The sequence below is a fragment of the Neovison vison genome, chromosome 6 (genome assembly GCF_020171115.1).
Source record: "Neovison vison isolate M4711 chromosome 6, ASM_NN_V1, whole genome shotgun sequence".
Classification (NCBI taxonomy): domain Eukaryota; kingdom Metazoa; phylum Chordata; class Mammalia; order Carnivora; family Mustelidae; genus Neogale; species Neogale vison.
The window spans coordinates 83,468,840-83,485,473 of NC_058096.1; the positions used below are offsets into that span (position 1 = coordinate 83,468,840).

Sequence of the window (16,634 nt, forward strand, 5' to 3'; positions counted from 1 at the left end):
TTAGTCTCTTAATTCTTGTGAATTTACACTTTTTTATCCTTTCATACTCATTTTAGTATTTTTTAACCAGATAAGAAGATTATAATAAAAACTCATTTAAATGTTTATTTATGGGTTAAGAAAATTCTTAACAGTCTAAAGATGAAAACAAGAAAGGAAGGAAAAGCCAGGAAATAGGAAAACTTAGGTGATTGTTATAACTCAGTTATGTACACATTCTTTAATGGAAATATACAGATGTTATATATATGTGTAAATATTTAAATATGTATATATGTACATTTATATTATCTATATATGTATAATTTCATAATCATAGAATTTTGAAGCTGGAAAAGGTCATGGTGATCTTTTAACCTGTGCAATGTCATTTTTCAATGAGGACGCTGGTTTAGCTACACGTGTGATTTACTGAAAGTTTCAAAACCAAGTCTTTCCAATATTTTGTTAACTGTAAAATGTTAGAACTGTGAACATCTTAGAGGTTCATAACTAGATTTAAAGTCTAATTCTGGTTCTAGGTAAATAACTTAGAATTTTGGATTAGTCCTGACAGCAATTTTCAAGTGGTATTGTGTTAGAGTTAGGGAGGGGATGCCTCATCTGACCGTCCTGAAAACAAAGCTGTAATTTAACATATTGCTTTGTTTATAGTAATGATATTAATTTATTTTGAATAAATATTAAAGGGAAACATGAGATTTTTATTTATCTGATCTATTAATGGTTTATCTTAACCATTATATATGATGGATCTTGCTTTTATGTGATATTGAAAGATAGCTAATAACTATTTTGTTAAAATAAGTGAGATTGCATATGAGACTCTTTATAAAGGCTAACTTTAAAGTAAGATAAGTAAGCTTCTTATCAACTAAGTTAATTCTTAGGTATAAAAACCTTAAGTTCTTTTTCTGTAGTTTTTTTTCCTTTTGTATACTAAATATACAAGCCTTAGAGCCTTATAAGCCTTACCATAGCCTTATAGAAAATAGTGTAAAATAAAATAATTACCCAGTTTCATCACTTCAGTATTATCAGTTAGTTTGGGGGCAGTTGGTTGAGTCGGTGGCTCAGGTTAAGAGTCCGCCTTCGGTTTGGTTTATGATCCCAGGGTCCTGGAATTGCTCCACATCAGGCTCCCTGTTCAGTGGGGAGTCTGCTTCTCCCTCTGCTTCTCCCTCTTCTTCTGCTTTTCCTTTCCACTTGTGTTCTCAGTCTCTCTCTCAAATAAATAAAATTTTTTAAAAATTACCAGTTATTTTCAATTTTGCTGTTACTCATATGTACACATATATATGTGTGTATGTGTGTATATATATGTGTGTGTGTGTGTGTGTGTGTGTGTATGTACATACATATATATATGGAAGAGGAGCGGAGAGAGAGTGAGAGAGAGGATCTTAAGCAGGCTCCACACCCAGTACAGAGCCTGATGTAGGGCTTGATCTCACAACCCTGAGATCGTGACCTGAGCTAAAATCAAGGGTTAGACACTTAACTGATTGAGCCACCAGGCGCCTCTTATAGGTACATATTTTCATAAATTGTAGTCTCTGTAGATATGGTTTTAATAATGTTATAATGAATATAGTTTCCTTTTGAGAAAAACTTTGCAGATAAATTCTTAGAAGTAGTATTGCTTTGTCAAAAAAATCAACATTTTTATGACTCTCTTTAAATTGCTTAATTGCTTTCTGGAAGGATTATACCATCACTTTATATAGGAACGAGCAGTGTGCTGAATTGACTGACTTTACAATAACCTCATCAACTTTAGTACTTTATTATTTTTTAAAAGATTTTATTTATTTATTTGACAGAGCACAAGTAGGAAGAATGGAAAAGAGAGAAGCAGGCTTCCCTCTGGGCAGGGAGCCCAATACAGAGCTGGATCCCAGGACCCTGAGATCATGACCTGAGCCAAAGGCAGATGCTTTACTGACTGAGCCACCCAGGTGTCCCCACCTTTAATAGTGCAGTGAACATTTCCTCCCTCCCTCAGATTTCACTAGTGAAATGGTGATAGTGCATTGTTTCAGTTTGCACTTTGTTGATGACTAATGAGGCTTTATCCATTTAAAATTTAGAACTTTTAGTTAGAAAAATGTAACTCTAAAAGATAGTAAAATACTTTTTATATTTAAGGAATGTGGAAATGAAGGATTAGTGGTTGATCCCTAAACCAAGTAGTCCCTAAACCAAGTATTATATAAGTAACGATAAGTGCAACTTAAAAGAAAATTATTATAATGAGCTGTTCTCAGGATTGACTCTTGAGAGACATTTGAAAAAGTTATGGGTACATTTAAATAGTTCATGAATTTTAAAAACTGTTCATTGATAATCCTCAAAGACTGTACTAGAGCAATTTCTCATGTCTTGTCAATAAGCCAAGTACATTTAAAGTTTTACTTTAAATGAGACCCTTTAAATTTTTACAAAGTTCTACAATAATTATTATGTTAAATTTCATCCATTGTGCCATTGGGCTAGAACTAATTTTCTTTGAATTTGAACTTAGAAATGGGACGCCGGTCTTCAGATACTGAAGAAGAAAGCAGAAGCAAGAGAAAAAAGAAACACCGTAGACGGTCATCTTCAAGTAGTTCTTCAGATAGTAGAACATACAGCCGAAAGAAAGGTGGAAGGAAATCAAGGTCAAAGTCAAGATCTTGGTCCAGAGATCTTCAGCCTCGTTCTCATTCATATGATAGAAGGTGATTTTCATAATTTTCTTTTGTACAGTAATGAGAATAACATTCTTTAGAGTTCATATGTTTTTGTACTCATAATTTTTCTAGGTGAAACATTTTTTCTTTTAGTAGTTACATATTTATGAGGGTTAAGTCCCAACCTAAAAGGTTTTTTTTTGTTTTTGTTCTTGTTTTTTGTTACTTTTTTATTGAGTATGTTGTATTAGTTTCAGATTTATATTTTAGCGATTTGACAAATTTATAAATTATGCTATGTTCACAGGTGTAGCTCCCATCTGTCCCATTACATCGCCATTACAGTAGCGTTGACTGTATTCCTTATGCTCTGCTTTTTATTCCTATGCTTTACTCATTTCATTACTGGAGGCCTATATTTCCCTTTCTCCTTAACCCATTTGGTCCAACACGTCCCTCCTCCAAAGGTTTTCCTTTTTGTGAGGCCCAATTCACATGTCTAGTGTCTTCTTCCTTTGTCGTTCTTTGTAGATGTTAACTAGTTTAGTTCTCATAACATATTATCTGATAATATTTGAAGGATTGTATCCACTGAGCACCCCTAATGTTTTAATTGGTAGCTGATCCAGTCACTAAGTTATGAATCAGTCATCTGACTCTTCAAGAAGAATAACATTTTTTCTCTATTTGCTTCTAGGAAGGATTGAGAAGTAGTAAAAATGAGGTGATTCTTTAGAATCTAGATGATTTCTCTTTAATGCCTGTAAAATTTTTTTTTTTAATTTCATTTATTTATTTGAAAAAGAGAATGAGAGAGAGAGAGAACACGAGCAGGGTGAGGGGAAGAGGGAGAAGCAGCCTCCCTTTTGAGCAGGAAGCCCAATATGGGGCTTGATCCCGGGACCCTGAGATCATGACCTTAGCTGAAGGCAGATGCTTACCTGGACTGAGCCACCCAGGTTCCCATAAACACTTTTTTATACAAATGACACTTGATTATATTTTATTTCAGACGCAGGCATCGATCAAGCAGTAGCTCTTCTTATGGCTCTAGAAGAAAACGAAGTCGAAGTCGTTCAAGGGGCCGAGGGAAATCCTATAGAGTTCAGAGATCTAGGTCAAAAAGCAGAACAAGAAGGTATGTCATATCAGATATTTATGGCTTTGTAACAGACTATTTCCAGACTTAGTGATATAAAGCAACAGTCACTTCTGTTCTCATAACTTTATGATTTTGACTGAGTTCAGCTGGTAGTTCTTTTGCTAGTTTCCTCTGGGGTCACTCATCATCATTGGCTTCTTATCCTCTAGTAGGCCGGCCTGGGCTTTTTCACATGATGGAGGAAATTTTTAAAGAATGTAAGTGGAGAAGCTGTAAAATCTTTCAAGATCTTGCCTCTATGTGTATTGGGATGAGTTTGTGTCTCCCGTAAGTTCATATGTTGAAGTCCTAACCCCCAATATAACTATATTTGAACATAGGATTGTTATTGGAGGTATTTAAGGTTAAGGTAAAATGAGTTCATAGGGTGGAGCTTTAATCCTCTAGGCCTTAAATGAAGAGGAAGGGAGAGACTTCTGTCTCTGTGAGTCTGCACTCAGAGAAAAGGCGACTTGAAGACTGTGAAAAGATGGATATTTAGAATTTTTTTCAGCCAGGAAGGCAGCCCTCACCAGGAATCACATCAGCTTGCATCTTCATTTTGTACTTAAAGCCTCCAGAGCTGTGAAAGATAAATTTCTGTTGTTTTAGCTGTCCAGTCTTTAGTATTTTCTTATCACAGCCAGAACAGACTAATACACAGCTAGACTATTATACTAATACACAGACTAATACTTTGTGCTCAAGGGTCAGTCATAAAGAGAATAGCCTATCTCGAGTCAGTTGTACGTTTGGGCAATGGTAGAAAATTTGGTTGAGTAGGACGGGGATTATGGTATTGATGGTCGATAAAAGGAGGCATTCAGAAATTATTGAAGGTTTTTGAGCAGAAGAATGTTAGGATGAAAAGCATTTTAGGCAGATCAGTTTCTTTTGTCTGCTTAATTCTTCATACTACTGCCTGGTTTTGTTATTAAGGGCACAAAATTTTATAATTCACTATGTGAATCTGAAGTTGGTTAATAGCAGTGAAGTTCAAATGTTTAGGTTTCTGGCCTTGTGTTATTTGGCCTCAGCCTCCTGTTGTTTGTCATACTCCATGGCTAAGCCACTCTTGAGTTAGATGCCTTTTTTTCCATTCACGTACCCGATTTGCTAGCTTTGTTTCTTTGAGCATGCTCTTTTTTCCCCTTTCTTACCGTATCTGTACTTTGTGCAACATTCTTATCCTTTAATGTTTAGTTCTATTTAACCTTTAATTCTTTCTCAATCCTTTCTTGATTTTTCACTCCCAAGTCAAGTTTAATCCCTCTTTTTTTGACCCCCCATCACATGTGGCTCCTGATTTTCAGCAGTTCTATTTTGAATATTATGTTTTGATTTTCTCATATATTGTAAATTCTTGAAGTGTGGGGGTCCTCTTATTACCCAGCAAAATGCCTTGCTGGTAAACATGCCTTGGTTTGAGTGAATGTTTAATTGGGGAAATGAAGTTAGGTAGAGTGTTTGGTTTTGTAGCAAGAAAATGTTTTATTGTTTTATTGATTTGTAGAAGGAAAGCATTATTTTGGTTGTATTGATTTGTCTAAAAAGAGGCTGATTATCAGAAAACAACTTCAACTGAAGTTTCCCATCAGTGGGAACAAAAATAATAATTCATGCTTTTTATGGCCTTTTTTAGTTTATAAAGTATTTTCTCATATACTCCCATATATTGTCACATGTATCAATCATTTATAGCTTGATTCCAAGCATCAGGGTTTTAACTTGGAACTTATAGACTCCAGGGAATTAGGGAAGTTGTCACTGATTATTTTAACTTGAAGCATGGCAGCTGGTTGTTTGCTCAGAAGCCACTGAGTACTCTCCTAGTTTGTAGCACCGAAGTGAGTGGTTCTCAGAATACTCACCTGGAAGCTGTTTTTCTGCCCAATTATCTACTTAAAACTGTCTCCAAAGGGGAATCTGGAAATGTTAATTGCTTTTCCTTTGCAATGCAAAGAAGACCTTAAAAAGAGTAGCAGTGATATCTGTTAGGGTCTGTGATCAAAGGAACGAGACTGATATAAAGCGAAGGTCAAGCAAAATTTTATTTCACGCCAAGCATCAGGAATCAAACCACTGGTCAGAGCTACCTCTTACGAAAAGGCGGTGACGATGATCCCAACAAGGTCCCTTCCAAGAAGGCCACTCCGGACGAGGCTGCTCTAGATGACGCTCTGCAGATGAGGCCGCTCCATGATTGGAGCCGCTCCCAAGAAGAGGCCACTCCCAAGACAAGGCCACTGCTCAATGAAGTTGCTCCCTGGACAAGGCCGCTCCCAATAAGAGGCCGTTCTGGACAAGACCACTTCCTGGATGAGGCCACTCCCAACGACGAAGAAGCAACAATGACAGCAACAACGACAAGGAGGACAACCCGGATGACACAGACTCTGCTCCCCACGATGCTACTCTGACCAGGCTTCCACCCGGAGGAAGCTACCACTGCGGACAAGGCCACTTGTGGTTCGGGGTGGCGAGGCATTTTGCGGCGAGGCTGCTGGTGTCTAGGGGCCGTTGGCATCTCAAGGCTGCTTGCGCCTTGGGACCGCTGGCGTCTAGGGGCTGTAGGCGTTGGGACCGCTGACCGCTGGACCGCTGGCATCCAGGGGCTGCAGGTGTCAGAACCACCGACCGCTGGACCGCTGACCGCTGGACCGCTGGGGCTGCTGAAGGCAGGGCTGCCGGAGGCTGCAGGCTGCAGGCGGTGGCTCGGGGCACCGAAGGCGGGACCGCCAGAAGCTGGAAGCTGCAGGCGGCTGGAGACTGCAGGCGGTGGCTCTGGGCCGCCAGAGGCTGGACCGCCAGAGGCGGTTATAGCTCTTACAAGAGCTGTTACAGCTCTTCTATTCACCGTTGACTCCCTTGCTCTCCGCGGACTCCACCGCTCTCTACCGACTCTCCTGCAGCAGCCCCCGACAGCCTGGCAGAGCAACCTTTATGGGGGTGGCTGAGCCCCGCCCCCACACAGGCGGCCAACTGAATTCCAATTTCCCCAGTGGATATACATACCCCTCACTGATTGGATGTCTCCACTCAATCTGCCCCACCCTTACATTCAGGGTCCACAAGCAAGTTCCTCTGGGAGGGGCAGACCCTTACAATATCTAGTCAACTACAAACTATTTAGCGTAATATGCATTTAGTAGTTTGAGTTTTGTAACTCTGTTAAGGTGCCATGCACAGTAATACCTTTATTTTGTATATTGGAAAACAAATTCAGAGGTTTATTCAAAACAGCAACTTCTCCACCTTTTACATCAACACGTTGGCATTTAACTCTGGTAACTAATCAGAAGTCACTGAAAAGTCTAAAATTTTGAGAAAATACATGCCCTATACACATATTATTTTGGAAAGTGTATTTTAAGAATTAAATGAGTTTAATCTTGGTTTAACAATAAAATTGAACTCATTCCTTGAGTTTACCAAGGCTATAATTTAAATAGGGAAGATGAAAGTAGTGAGTTTTTCAAAGAAAAAAATACTGTATGATTCTAAATCTGAAGCTATGTTGTTAGTGATCTCTGCTTTTTAATAGAAATGAGTGATTTCAGTCATGTTAAGTCAAAACTTCAGAAAACGTTACCTATGTAAAAAATTCTTGAAAGATAAAGCGTGTTCTAGGAGATGGCAGGAAGGAAGTCAAATGTGTGAAGTTTGCTGCAGTTTCTAGGGATAAGTTATAGAGTAAGCAGGTGGTTATAATTTTTTATCTTAATATAATTTTTATGTTCTCTGAGTATTCACGTTGTGACACATAATGCTTCCTTTTGCAACAGTGAAGAATCTGCTCCTGTTATCTACAGTACATTTACTTCTTTGTTCTAGAGTACACAGAAAGTAGTTTCAGAATTGCTGATATATACCCCTGTAAAAAACAAACACAAACAAGAGACAATAATTAAAAAAAAAAAAAGATTTATGTATTTATTTTTAGAGAGAGAAATAGAGCAAGAACATGTGCGTGCACAACTGGAGGAGCAAAGGGAAAGAGAGAGAATCTCAAGCAGACTCCCTGCTGAGCATGGAGCCTGGCTTAGGGCTCAGTCTCAGGGCTCTGAGATCATGACCTGAGCTGAAACCAAGAGTTGGATGCTAAACTGACTGTGCCACCCAGGCGCCCCTAGAGTCAATAATTTTTTATGCTTTTTATCTTTACTCTGGGGGTGGTATATAGTTCTCTTCTTCACTTCATTATGGTTAGTTTCTTCAAAGACTTAGGTTTGTTTGTTTTTGTTTGTATTTCATATTGTTTTTTATCCTGCTAAATTTAAAACTTTTATTTGTCCCCCCTTTATTTTTTTTATTTTTAATTTCGTTATGTTTATTTATTTATTTTTATTAATCTCTGTACCCAACATGGGGCTCGAACTCACCATCCCGAGACCAAGAGTTGCATGCTCTACTGACTGAGGCAGCCAGGCCCCCTTCCTCCCTTTATTTTAGTAGGTGAAACATTAATATGGTTCCAACAGACAGTACTATACTAAAAAGGTATACCAGAGAAATAGCACTTCCCTTTCTCCTTTTTAATCCTAACCGCTGCGTGGGTAACTAATCCCATTTGTGTTTTAGCTTTCCACTGTTTCTTTTTAAACAAAACAGCATTATATCCATGGCATAATGTAGATATTCTTTTGTACTTTGCTCTTTTTGTTTACTAATATATCTTGGAAAGCACTCCATGTCCATTAATAATAATCTTTCTCTCTCTCTCTTTTTTTTTTTTTTCTTTTCAGTAGCTGCTTAGTTTCTCATTGTGTGGCTATATCCTAATTAGTTTAGTTTCTCTCCTAGCTGTGCACATTAAAGATACTTTCCATATTCTGTAGTTACTAAAAAGCTGCCATTGGATAACCTTGTACATGAGTATTTTTGTATTCCTGGAGGTATCTTTTCACGGTAAATTCCTAGAAATAGGATTACTAGAAAAGGTAAAAAGGTAAGTATGTTTAAAGTTTTGCCAAATTCCTATCAGTAATGTATCCTGTTTCCTCACAGGCTTATCAATAGGATGTGTTTTCCTGTTACATGTTTTCTAATCTGCTAGTGAAAAATTTTTTTCTTTTATTTTAAATTATCATATAATGTATTCTTTGCTTCAGGGTTACAGGTCTGTGATTCATCAGTCTTACACAATTTATAGCCCTCACCACAACACATACCCTCTCCACTGTCCATCACCCAGCCATCTCATCTGTCCCACCCCTCTCCACTCCAGCAACTCTCAGTTTATTTCCTGAGATTAAGAGTCTCTTATGATTTGTCTCCCTCTTTGGTTTTGTCTTGTTTCATTTTTTCCTTCTCTTCCCCTATGATCCTCTGCCTTGTTTCTCAGCTTCCACATATCAGTGAGATCATATAATATTGTCTTTCTCTGATTGACTTATTTCACTTAGCATAATACTCTCTAGTTCCATCCACATTATTGCACGTGGCAAGATTGCTTTCTCTTTTTTGATGGCTGCATAATATTCCATTGCACATATATGCAACATCTTTTTTAATCTGTTCATCTGTTGATGGACATCTAGGGTCTTTCCATAGTTTGGTTGTTGTGGACATTGCTGCAATAAACACTGGGATGCACGTACCCCTTTGGGTCACTACATTTGTATCTTTGGGGTAAATACCCAGAAGTGCAATTGCTGGGTCATAAGGTAGCTTTATTTTCAACTTCTTGAAGAAACTCCATACTGTTTTACAGAGTGGCTGTACCAGCTTGCATTCCCATCAACAGTGTAAGAGGGTTCCCCTTTCTCCTTATCCTCGCCAACACCAGTTGTTTACTGACTGGTTAATTTTAGCCGTTCTGACTGGTGTGAGATAGTATCTAATTGTGGTTTTGATTTGTATTTCCGTGATGCCGAGTGATGTTGAGTACTTTTTCATGAGTCTCTTGACCATTTGGATGTCTTTGCAGAAATGACTGTTCATGTCCTCTGACCATTTCTTGATTGGATTATTTGTTCTTTGGGTGTTGACTTTGAGAAGTTCTTTATAGATCTTGGATACTAGCCCTTTATCTGATACGTCACTTGAAAATATCTTCTCCCATTCTGTTTTTTCATTTTGTTGACGGTTTCCTTTGCCTTGCTAAAGTTTTTGATTTTGATTTTGATGAGGTCCCAGTAGTTCATTTTTGCTGTTGTTTCTCTTGCCTTTGGTGATGTGTCTAGGAAGAAGTTGCTGTGATACGAGGTTGAAGAGGTTGCTGCCTGTGTTGTCCTCAAGGATTTTGATGGATTCCTGTCTCACATTGGGGTCTTTTATCCATTTAGAGTCTATTTTTGTGTGTGGTAAGGAAATGGTCCACTTTCATTCTTTGGCATGTGGTTGTACAGTTTTCCCAACACAATTTTTGACGAGACTGTCTTTTTTCCATAGGGCATTCTTTCCTGCTTTGTCAAATATTAGTTGACCATAGAGTTGAAGGTCTATTTCTGGGCTCTCTATTTTGTTGCATTGATCTGTGTATCTGTTTTAGTGCCAGTACCGTACCGTCTTGATGATTACAGCTTTGTAATACAGCTTGAAGTCCATAATTGTGATGCCATCAGGTTTGGTTTTCTTTTTCAACATTCCTCTGGCTACTCGGGGTCTTTTCTGGTTCCACATAAATTTTAGGATTATTTGTTCCATTTCTTTGAAAAAAGTTGATGGGATTTTGATAGGGATTACATTAAATGTGTAGATTGCTTTAGGTAGCATAGACATTTTCACAATATTAGTCCTTCCAATCCATGAGCATGGAATGTTTTTCCATTTCTTTGAGTCTTCCTCAGTTTCTTTCATGAGTACTTTATAGTTTTCTGAGTACAGATTCTTTGCTTCTTTGGTTAGATTTATTCCTAGGTATTGTATGGTTTTGGGTACAGTTGTAAATGGGATCAACTCCTTAATTTCTGTTTCTTCTCTTTCTTCTTTCTTGTTGTTGGTGTACAGAAATGCAACTGATGTGTTGATTTTATATCCTGCCACTTTACTGAATTTCTGTATGAGTTCTAGCAGTTTTGGTTTGGTGTCTTTTGGGTTTTCCACAAAAAGTATCATATCATCTGCAGTGAGTGAGAGTTTGACTACTACTTTGCTGATCCAGATGCCTTTTATTTATTTTTTTGTTGTTGTCTGATTGCTGAGGCTAGGACTTCTAGTACTGTTTTGAACAGCAGTGGTGATAGTGGACATCCTTCCTGTGTTCCTGACCCTAGGGGAAAAGCTGTCACTTTTTCCCCATTGAGAATGATACCAACTGTGGATTTTTCATAGATGGATTTTATGATATTGAGGTATGTACCTTTCATCCCTATACTGTAAAGAGTTTTAATCAAGAAAGGATGCTGTATTTTGTCAAATGACTTTTTGGCATCTATTGAGAGTATCATATGGTTCTTGTTCTTTCTTTTATTAAAGTGGTTTATTACATTGATTGGGCGATGTTGAACCAACCAGGAATAAAACCCATTTGGTTGTGGTAAATAATCCTTTTAATGTACTCTTGGATCCTATCGGCTAGTATTTTGGTGAGAATTTTTGTATTCATGTTTATCAGGGATATTAGTCTGTAATTCTCCTTTTTGATGGGTTCTTTGTCTGGTTTTGGGATCAAGGTAATGCTGGTCTCATGAAATGAGTTTGAGAGTTTTCCTTCCATTTTCATTTTTTGGGACAGTTTTAGAAATAGGTATTAATTCTTCTTTCAGTGTTTGGTAGAATTCTCCTGGGAACCCATCTGGCCCTGGGCTCTTACTTGCTGGGAGATTTTTGGTGACTGGTTCGATTTCCTTGCTGTTAAGGGTCTGTTCAGGTTTTCTATTTCTTCTTGGGTCAGATTTTGTAGTTTATACATCTCTAGGAATGTGTCCATTTCTTCCAGACTGTCAAATTTGCTGGCGTATAGTTGCCCATAATATGTTCTTATAATTGTTTGTATTTCTTTGGTGTTGGTTGTGATCTCTCCTCTTTCATTCATGATTTTATTAATTTGGGTCCTTTCTCTCACTCTGTCTCTCTCCTTTTTTAATAAGTTTGGCCAAGGGTTTATCAATCTTATTAATTCTTTCAACGAACTAGCTCCTAGTTGTGTCAGTCTGTTCTACTGTTCCTTTGGTTTCTATTTCATTGGTTTCTCCTGTGATCTTTATTATTTCTTTTCTCCTTCTGTGTTCAGGCTTTGTTTGCTGTTTTTTCTCCAGCTCCTTTAGGTGTAGGGTTAGGTTGTGTACTTGAGACCTTTTTTGGTTCTTGAGAATAGCGTGTATTGCTATATACTTTTCTCTTAGGACAGCCTTTGTTGCATCCTAAAGATTTTGACCATTTGTTCCTATGAATTTTTAAAATTCATCTTTAATTTACTGGTTGACCCATTCATTCTTTAGAAGGCTGTTCTTTAGCCTCCATGTATTGAGTTCGTTCCAACCTTCCTCTTGTGCTTGAGTTCTAGTTCCAAAGCACTGGGGTCTGAAAATGCACAGGGAGTGATCCCAGTCTTTTGGTACCAGTTGAGACCTGATTTGTGACCCAGGATGTGAACTATTCTGGAGAATATTTCATGTGTCCTAGAGAAGAATGTGTATTCTGTTGCTTTGGGTTGGAATGTTCTGAATATATCTGTGATGTCCATCTGGTCCAGTGTGTCATTTAAAGCCCTCATTTCCTTGTTGATCTTTTACTTAGACAATCTGTCCATTTCAGTGAGGAGAGTATTAATAATACAATATTGTCAATGTGTTTCTTTGATTTTGTTGTTAATTGGCTTATATACTTGGCAGCTCACATGTTAGGGGCATAGATTCATAGATTTATAGATACTAAAATTGTCAGATCTTGTTGCATACATTCTTTAAGTATAATATAGTGTCCTTTCTCATCTCTTATTATAGTATTTGTTTTAAAATGTAATTTTAGATTAGGATTGGCACCCCAGCTTTCTGTTGGTGTCTATTAGCATGGTAAATGGTTTTCCACCCCCTCACTTTAAATATGAAGGTGTCATTGGGTCTAATATGAGTTTCTTTCAGACATTATATTGATGGGTCTTGTTTTTTTATCCATTCTGATACCCCGTGTCTTTTGATTGGGACATTCAGCCCGTTTACATTCACAGTGACTATTGAAAGATATGAATTTAGTGCCATTGTATTGCTTGTAAGGTGACTATTACTGTATATTGTCTCTGTTCCTTTCTGGTCTATGTTACTTTTAGACTTTTTTTTGCCTAGGGGAGCCCTTCCAATATTTCTTGTAGGGTTGGTTTGGTGATCACAAATTCTTTTAGTTTTTGTTTGTCTTGGAAGCTTTTTATCTCTCCTTCTATTTTAAATGACAGCCTAGCTGAATATAGTTTTCTTGGCTGCATATTTTTCTCGTTTAATGCTCTGAATATATCATGCCAGTCCTTTCTGGCCTGCCAGGCCCCTGCAGATAGGTCTGCTGCCTATCTAATGTTCCTACAGTTTAAGGTTGCAGACCTCTTTTCCCAAGCTGCTTTCTGGATTTTCTCTGTTTCTGAGACTTGTAACTTTTACTATTAGATGATAGGGTATTGACCTATTTATATTGATTTTGAAGGGCGTTCTCTGTGCCTCCTGGAGTTTGATGCATCTTTCCTTCTGCAAATTAGGGATGTTCTCCACTATTATTTGCTCCAATATATCTTCTGTCCATCTCTTTCTTCTTCTTCTGGGATCCCATTTATTCTAATACTGTTTTGCCTTAATGGTATCACTTATCTCTCGAATTCTCACCTTGTGATCCAGTAGTTGTTTATCTCTTTCTAAGCTTCTTTATTCTCTTTCATTTGGTCTTCTATATCACTAATTCTCTCTTCTGTCACATTTATCCTAGCAGTTAGAGCCTTTATGTTTGAGTGCACCTCATTAATAGCCTTTTTGATTTTGACTTGGTTCAATTGTACTTCTCCAGAAAGGGATTCTCTAGTATCTTCTATGCTTTTTTCAAGACCAGCTAGCATCTTTATAATCATCATTCTGAGTCTAGTTCCAACAGCCTACTAATGTCTGTATTGATTAGGTCCCTAGCAGTCCGTACTTTGTCTTGTCTTTTTTTGAGGTGAGTTTTTCCATTTTGTCATTCTGTCCAGAGAAAAATACATGGCTGAGAGAACAACATGTTAAAAGGGTAACAGCAATATACACTAAACAAATCAGAAGACACCTAAAACTGGGGGGAAGAGAAGGAAAAAAAAGAATATGATCAGGCTGGTGAATAGAACAGAGCCACATACTAGATTTTGGGTGTATCTTGGCCTTTTAGAAGAAACTGCTTCCTACAAATTTAAAGAAAACCTTATATATATATATATATACACACAAAAATAAGGATAAATAAATGAAGTGATGGAATATGGCTTTAAAATGAAAATTAAAAAAGATTTTAAAAAAGTAATTCATAAGAGATGATGTTAGTTGAAAAAGGTAAGAAGAAAAATTCAAAAAAAGAAAAAAGAAAAGGGACAGAATGTAATCAGGCAGGTGAATAGAACAAAGCCATACACTAGATTTAGGACATATTTTGGTCAGTTAGTGGAAACTGTATCCCAAAATTTTAAAGAAAGAAAAAAATCTATATATCTTAAAAAGAAAGTTAAATACAATGAACGAATAGAATATGACTGTAACAATGAAAATTTTAAAAAAATTTTAAAAAGTAATTGATAAGGTATAGGTTGAAAATGGAAAGAAAAAAATTAAAGAAATAGAAAAAAAAAAAAAAGAACATTTAAAAATTAACTTTGAGAGACCAAAGAGTCATGGAGAAAAAGCCATGAATCCTATGTGCTGTATTCCCCTAGCGCTGGAGTTTTGGAGTTCTCATTGATGGGTAAACTTGGTCTTGGCTGGATGTTCTTTCTGACCTTCTGGGGGAGGGGCCCGTTACAGTGATTCTCAAATGTCTTTGCCAAAGACATAATTGCACTGCCCTTGCCAGGGGCCAGGCTACCTAATCTGCTTGGGTTTGCTCTCGGTAGCTTTTATTGGAGGATGAGAATGAAAAGGGTGGTCTCCCAATCTCCATCCCTGGTTTATGGCAACCTGGAGCTGAAATCCCACTCCTAGGCTCTATCTTTGAAGCTGGCTTCCCTGCTTTGGTACCCGGAAGTTCTCCCACACTTAGGCACCCCGTCTTTCTGTGACGGCCAAGGATCCTGAGACCACACTGTGCCAGAGAGGGTTCCATCCCCCACTTAGCCACTGGATCAATGTTCCTCAGTGGAGCAGACTTTTAAAAGTTCTGGTTTTGTGCTCCACTGCTTTATCACTTGTGGGAGCTGGTTGATGGACGCTCACTCCCCTCCCACCATCTGTTTTCTGGTATATTGGCTGGGATTCACTTCTCCGCACCTCCTATCTTCCAGAAAGTGGTCTCTTTTCTATTCATGGAGTTGTTGCTATTCTTTTCTTTGATTTCCTATTGAGTTCGTGGCTGTTCAGAATGGTTTGCTAACTATCTAGGTGAATTCTTGGGACCAGAAGAAATTTAGGTCTCCTACTCTCCCTGCCATCTTGCTCAACCTCCTGAGAAATGGTTGTAATGCAGTTTTGGTTTTCATTTTTTTTTTTTTTTTAAAGATTTATTTATTTGACAGAGAGAGATCACAAGTAGACGGAGAGGCAGACAGAGAGAGAGAGAGATAGAGGGAAGCAGGCTCCCTGCTGAGCAGGGAGCCTGATGCGGGACTCGATCCCAGGACCCTGAGATCATGACCTGAGCCGAAGGCAGCGGCTTAACCTACTGAGCCACCCAGGCGCCCCTGGTTTTCATTTTTTATCATAAGTGAGTTTGAACATCTTTTTATATGATTGGGGCCATTTTTCTTTTGTTTTTGTGAGTAAATTTTCTCTTCATGTCTTTTGGGTTTTTGGTATTGTTTAAATTTTTTAAAATACTGTGAGTTACTTATCCAGTAGATTAACCCTTTAGATGTAATACGGCAAATATTTTCTCTTAGTTTTTCAGTTGTCTTTTGTGTTTGTTCATGCTATTTGTTCGCCATGCAGAAGGTTTTTATGCAGTCAGATATATCACTCAATGCTTCTTTCCTTCATTTCTTATATTCAGAATATGGAGAAATTCCTTACTTCCATCCAGATAAAGGGATATTTACTGATGTATCTTTACAGCATACCTGTTTATTTCATTTTTTACATATATGTCTTTCGTATGTGTGGATTTATTCTTGTCAATGATAATGAGGTATGGATCAATTGTTTTTTCAGTTGATTGTTGTCACATCACCGTTTATTTAAATAGGGCCATCTTTGCCCCAGTCATGTATGGTGCCCCTCTTTATTGATACACTAAATTAGTACTTGGGTCTTTTTCTTGAGGCTCCATATTCCACTAGCCTGCTTTTCATTTATGCACTAGTACCATACTTCTAATTATAGAAACTTAACTGTGTGTGTGTGTGTGTGTGTGTGTGTGTTGTTGTTGTTGTTGTTATCTGTTTGTTTTTGTTTTTTTAGAGAGCTGGGGAAGGGGCAGAGGGAAAGAGAGAATCCCAGGCAGTCTCCACACTCCAGAGCTCGACCTGGGGCTTGATCTCACGACTCTGAGAGCATGACCTGAGCCAAAATCAAGATTTGGTCCTTTAACCAGCTGAGCCACTCAGGTGCCCCAGAAACTTCACAGTATACTTTAATGTTCGGTAAGGCTAAGTCCCTCTTTGACTTTTAGCTTTCCTTTTTCAGTGTTATTTTGGCTATTATTTTCATGTGAACTCTTTATTTTTTCATATAAACTTTGATATTAACTCATTTAAGTCCGGTAAAAACTTTTTGGTGTCTTTATTG

At 37.7% G+C, this 16,634-nt stretch overlaps 1 protein-coding gene across 1 annotated transcript in view; it reads left to right on the forward strand.

Moving 5' to 3' along the window:
• The window catches only part of LOC122910087 (splicing regulatory glutamine/lysine-rich protein 1-like), a 111,797-nt gene that overhangs the window by 10,002 nt on the left and 85,161 nt on the right, over window positions 1-16,634 (forward strand). The window contains exons 4-5 of the mRNA XM_044254810.1: window positions 2,525-2,720; window positions 3,685-3,810. Coding sequence (XP_044110745.1) covers window positions 2,525-2,720; window positions 3,685-3,810 — 322 coding nt within the window. The remainder of the gene's footprint in view (window positions 1-2,524; window positions 2,721-3,684; window positions 3,811-16,634) is intronic.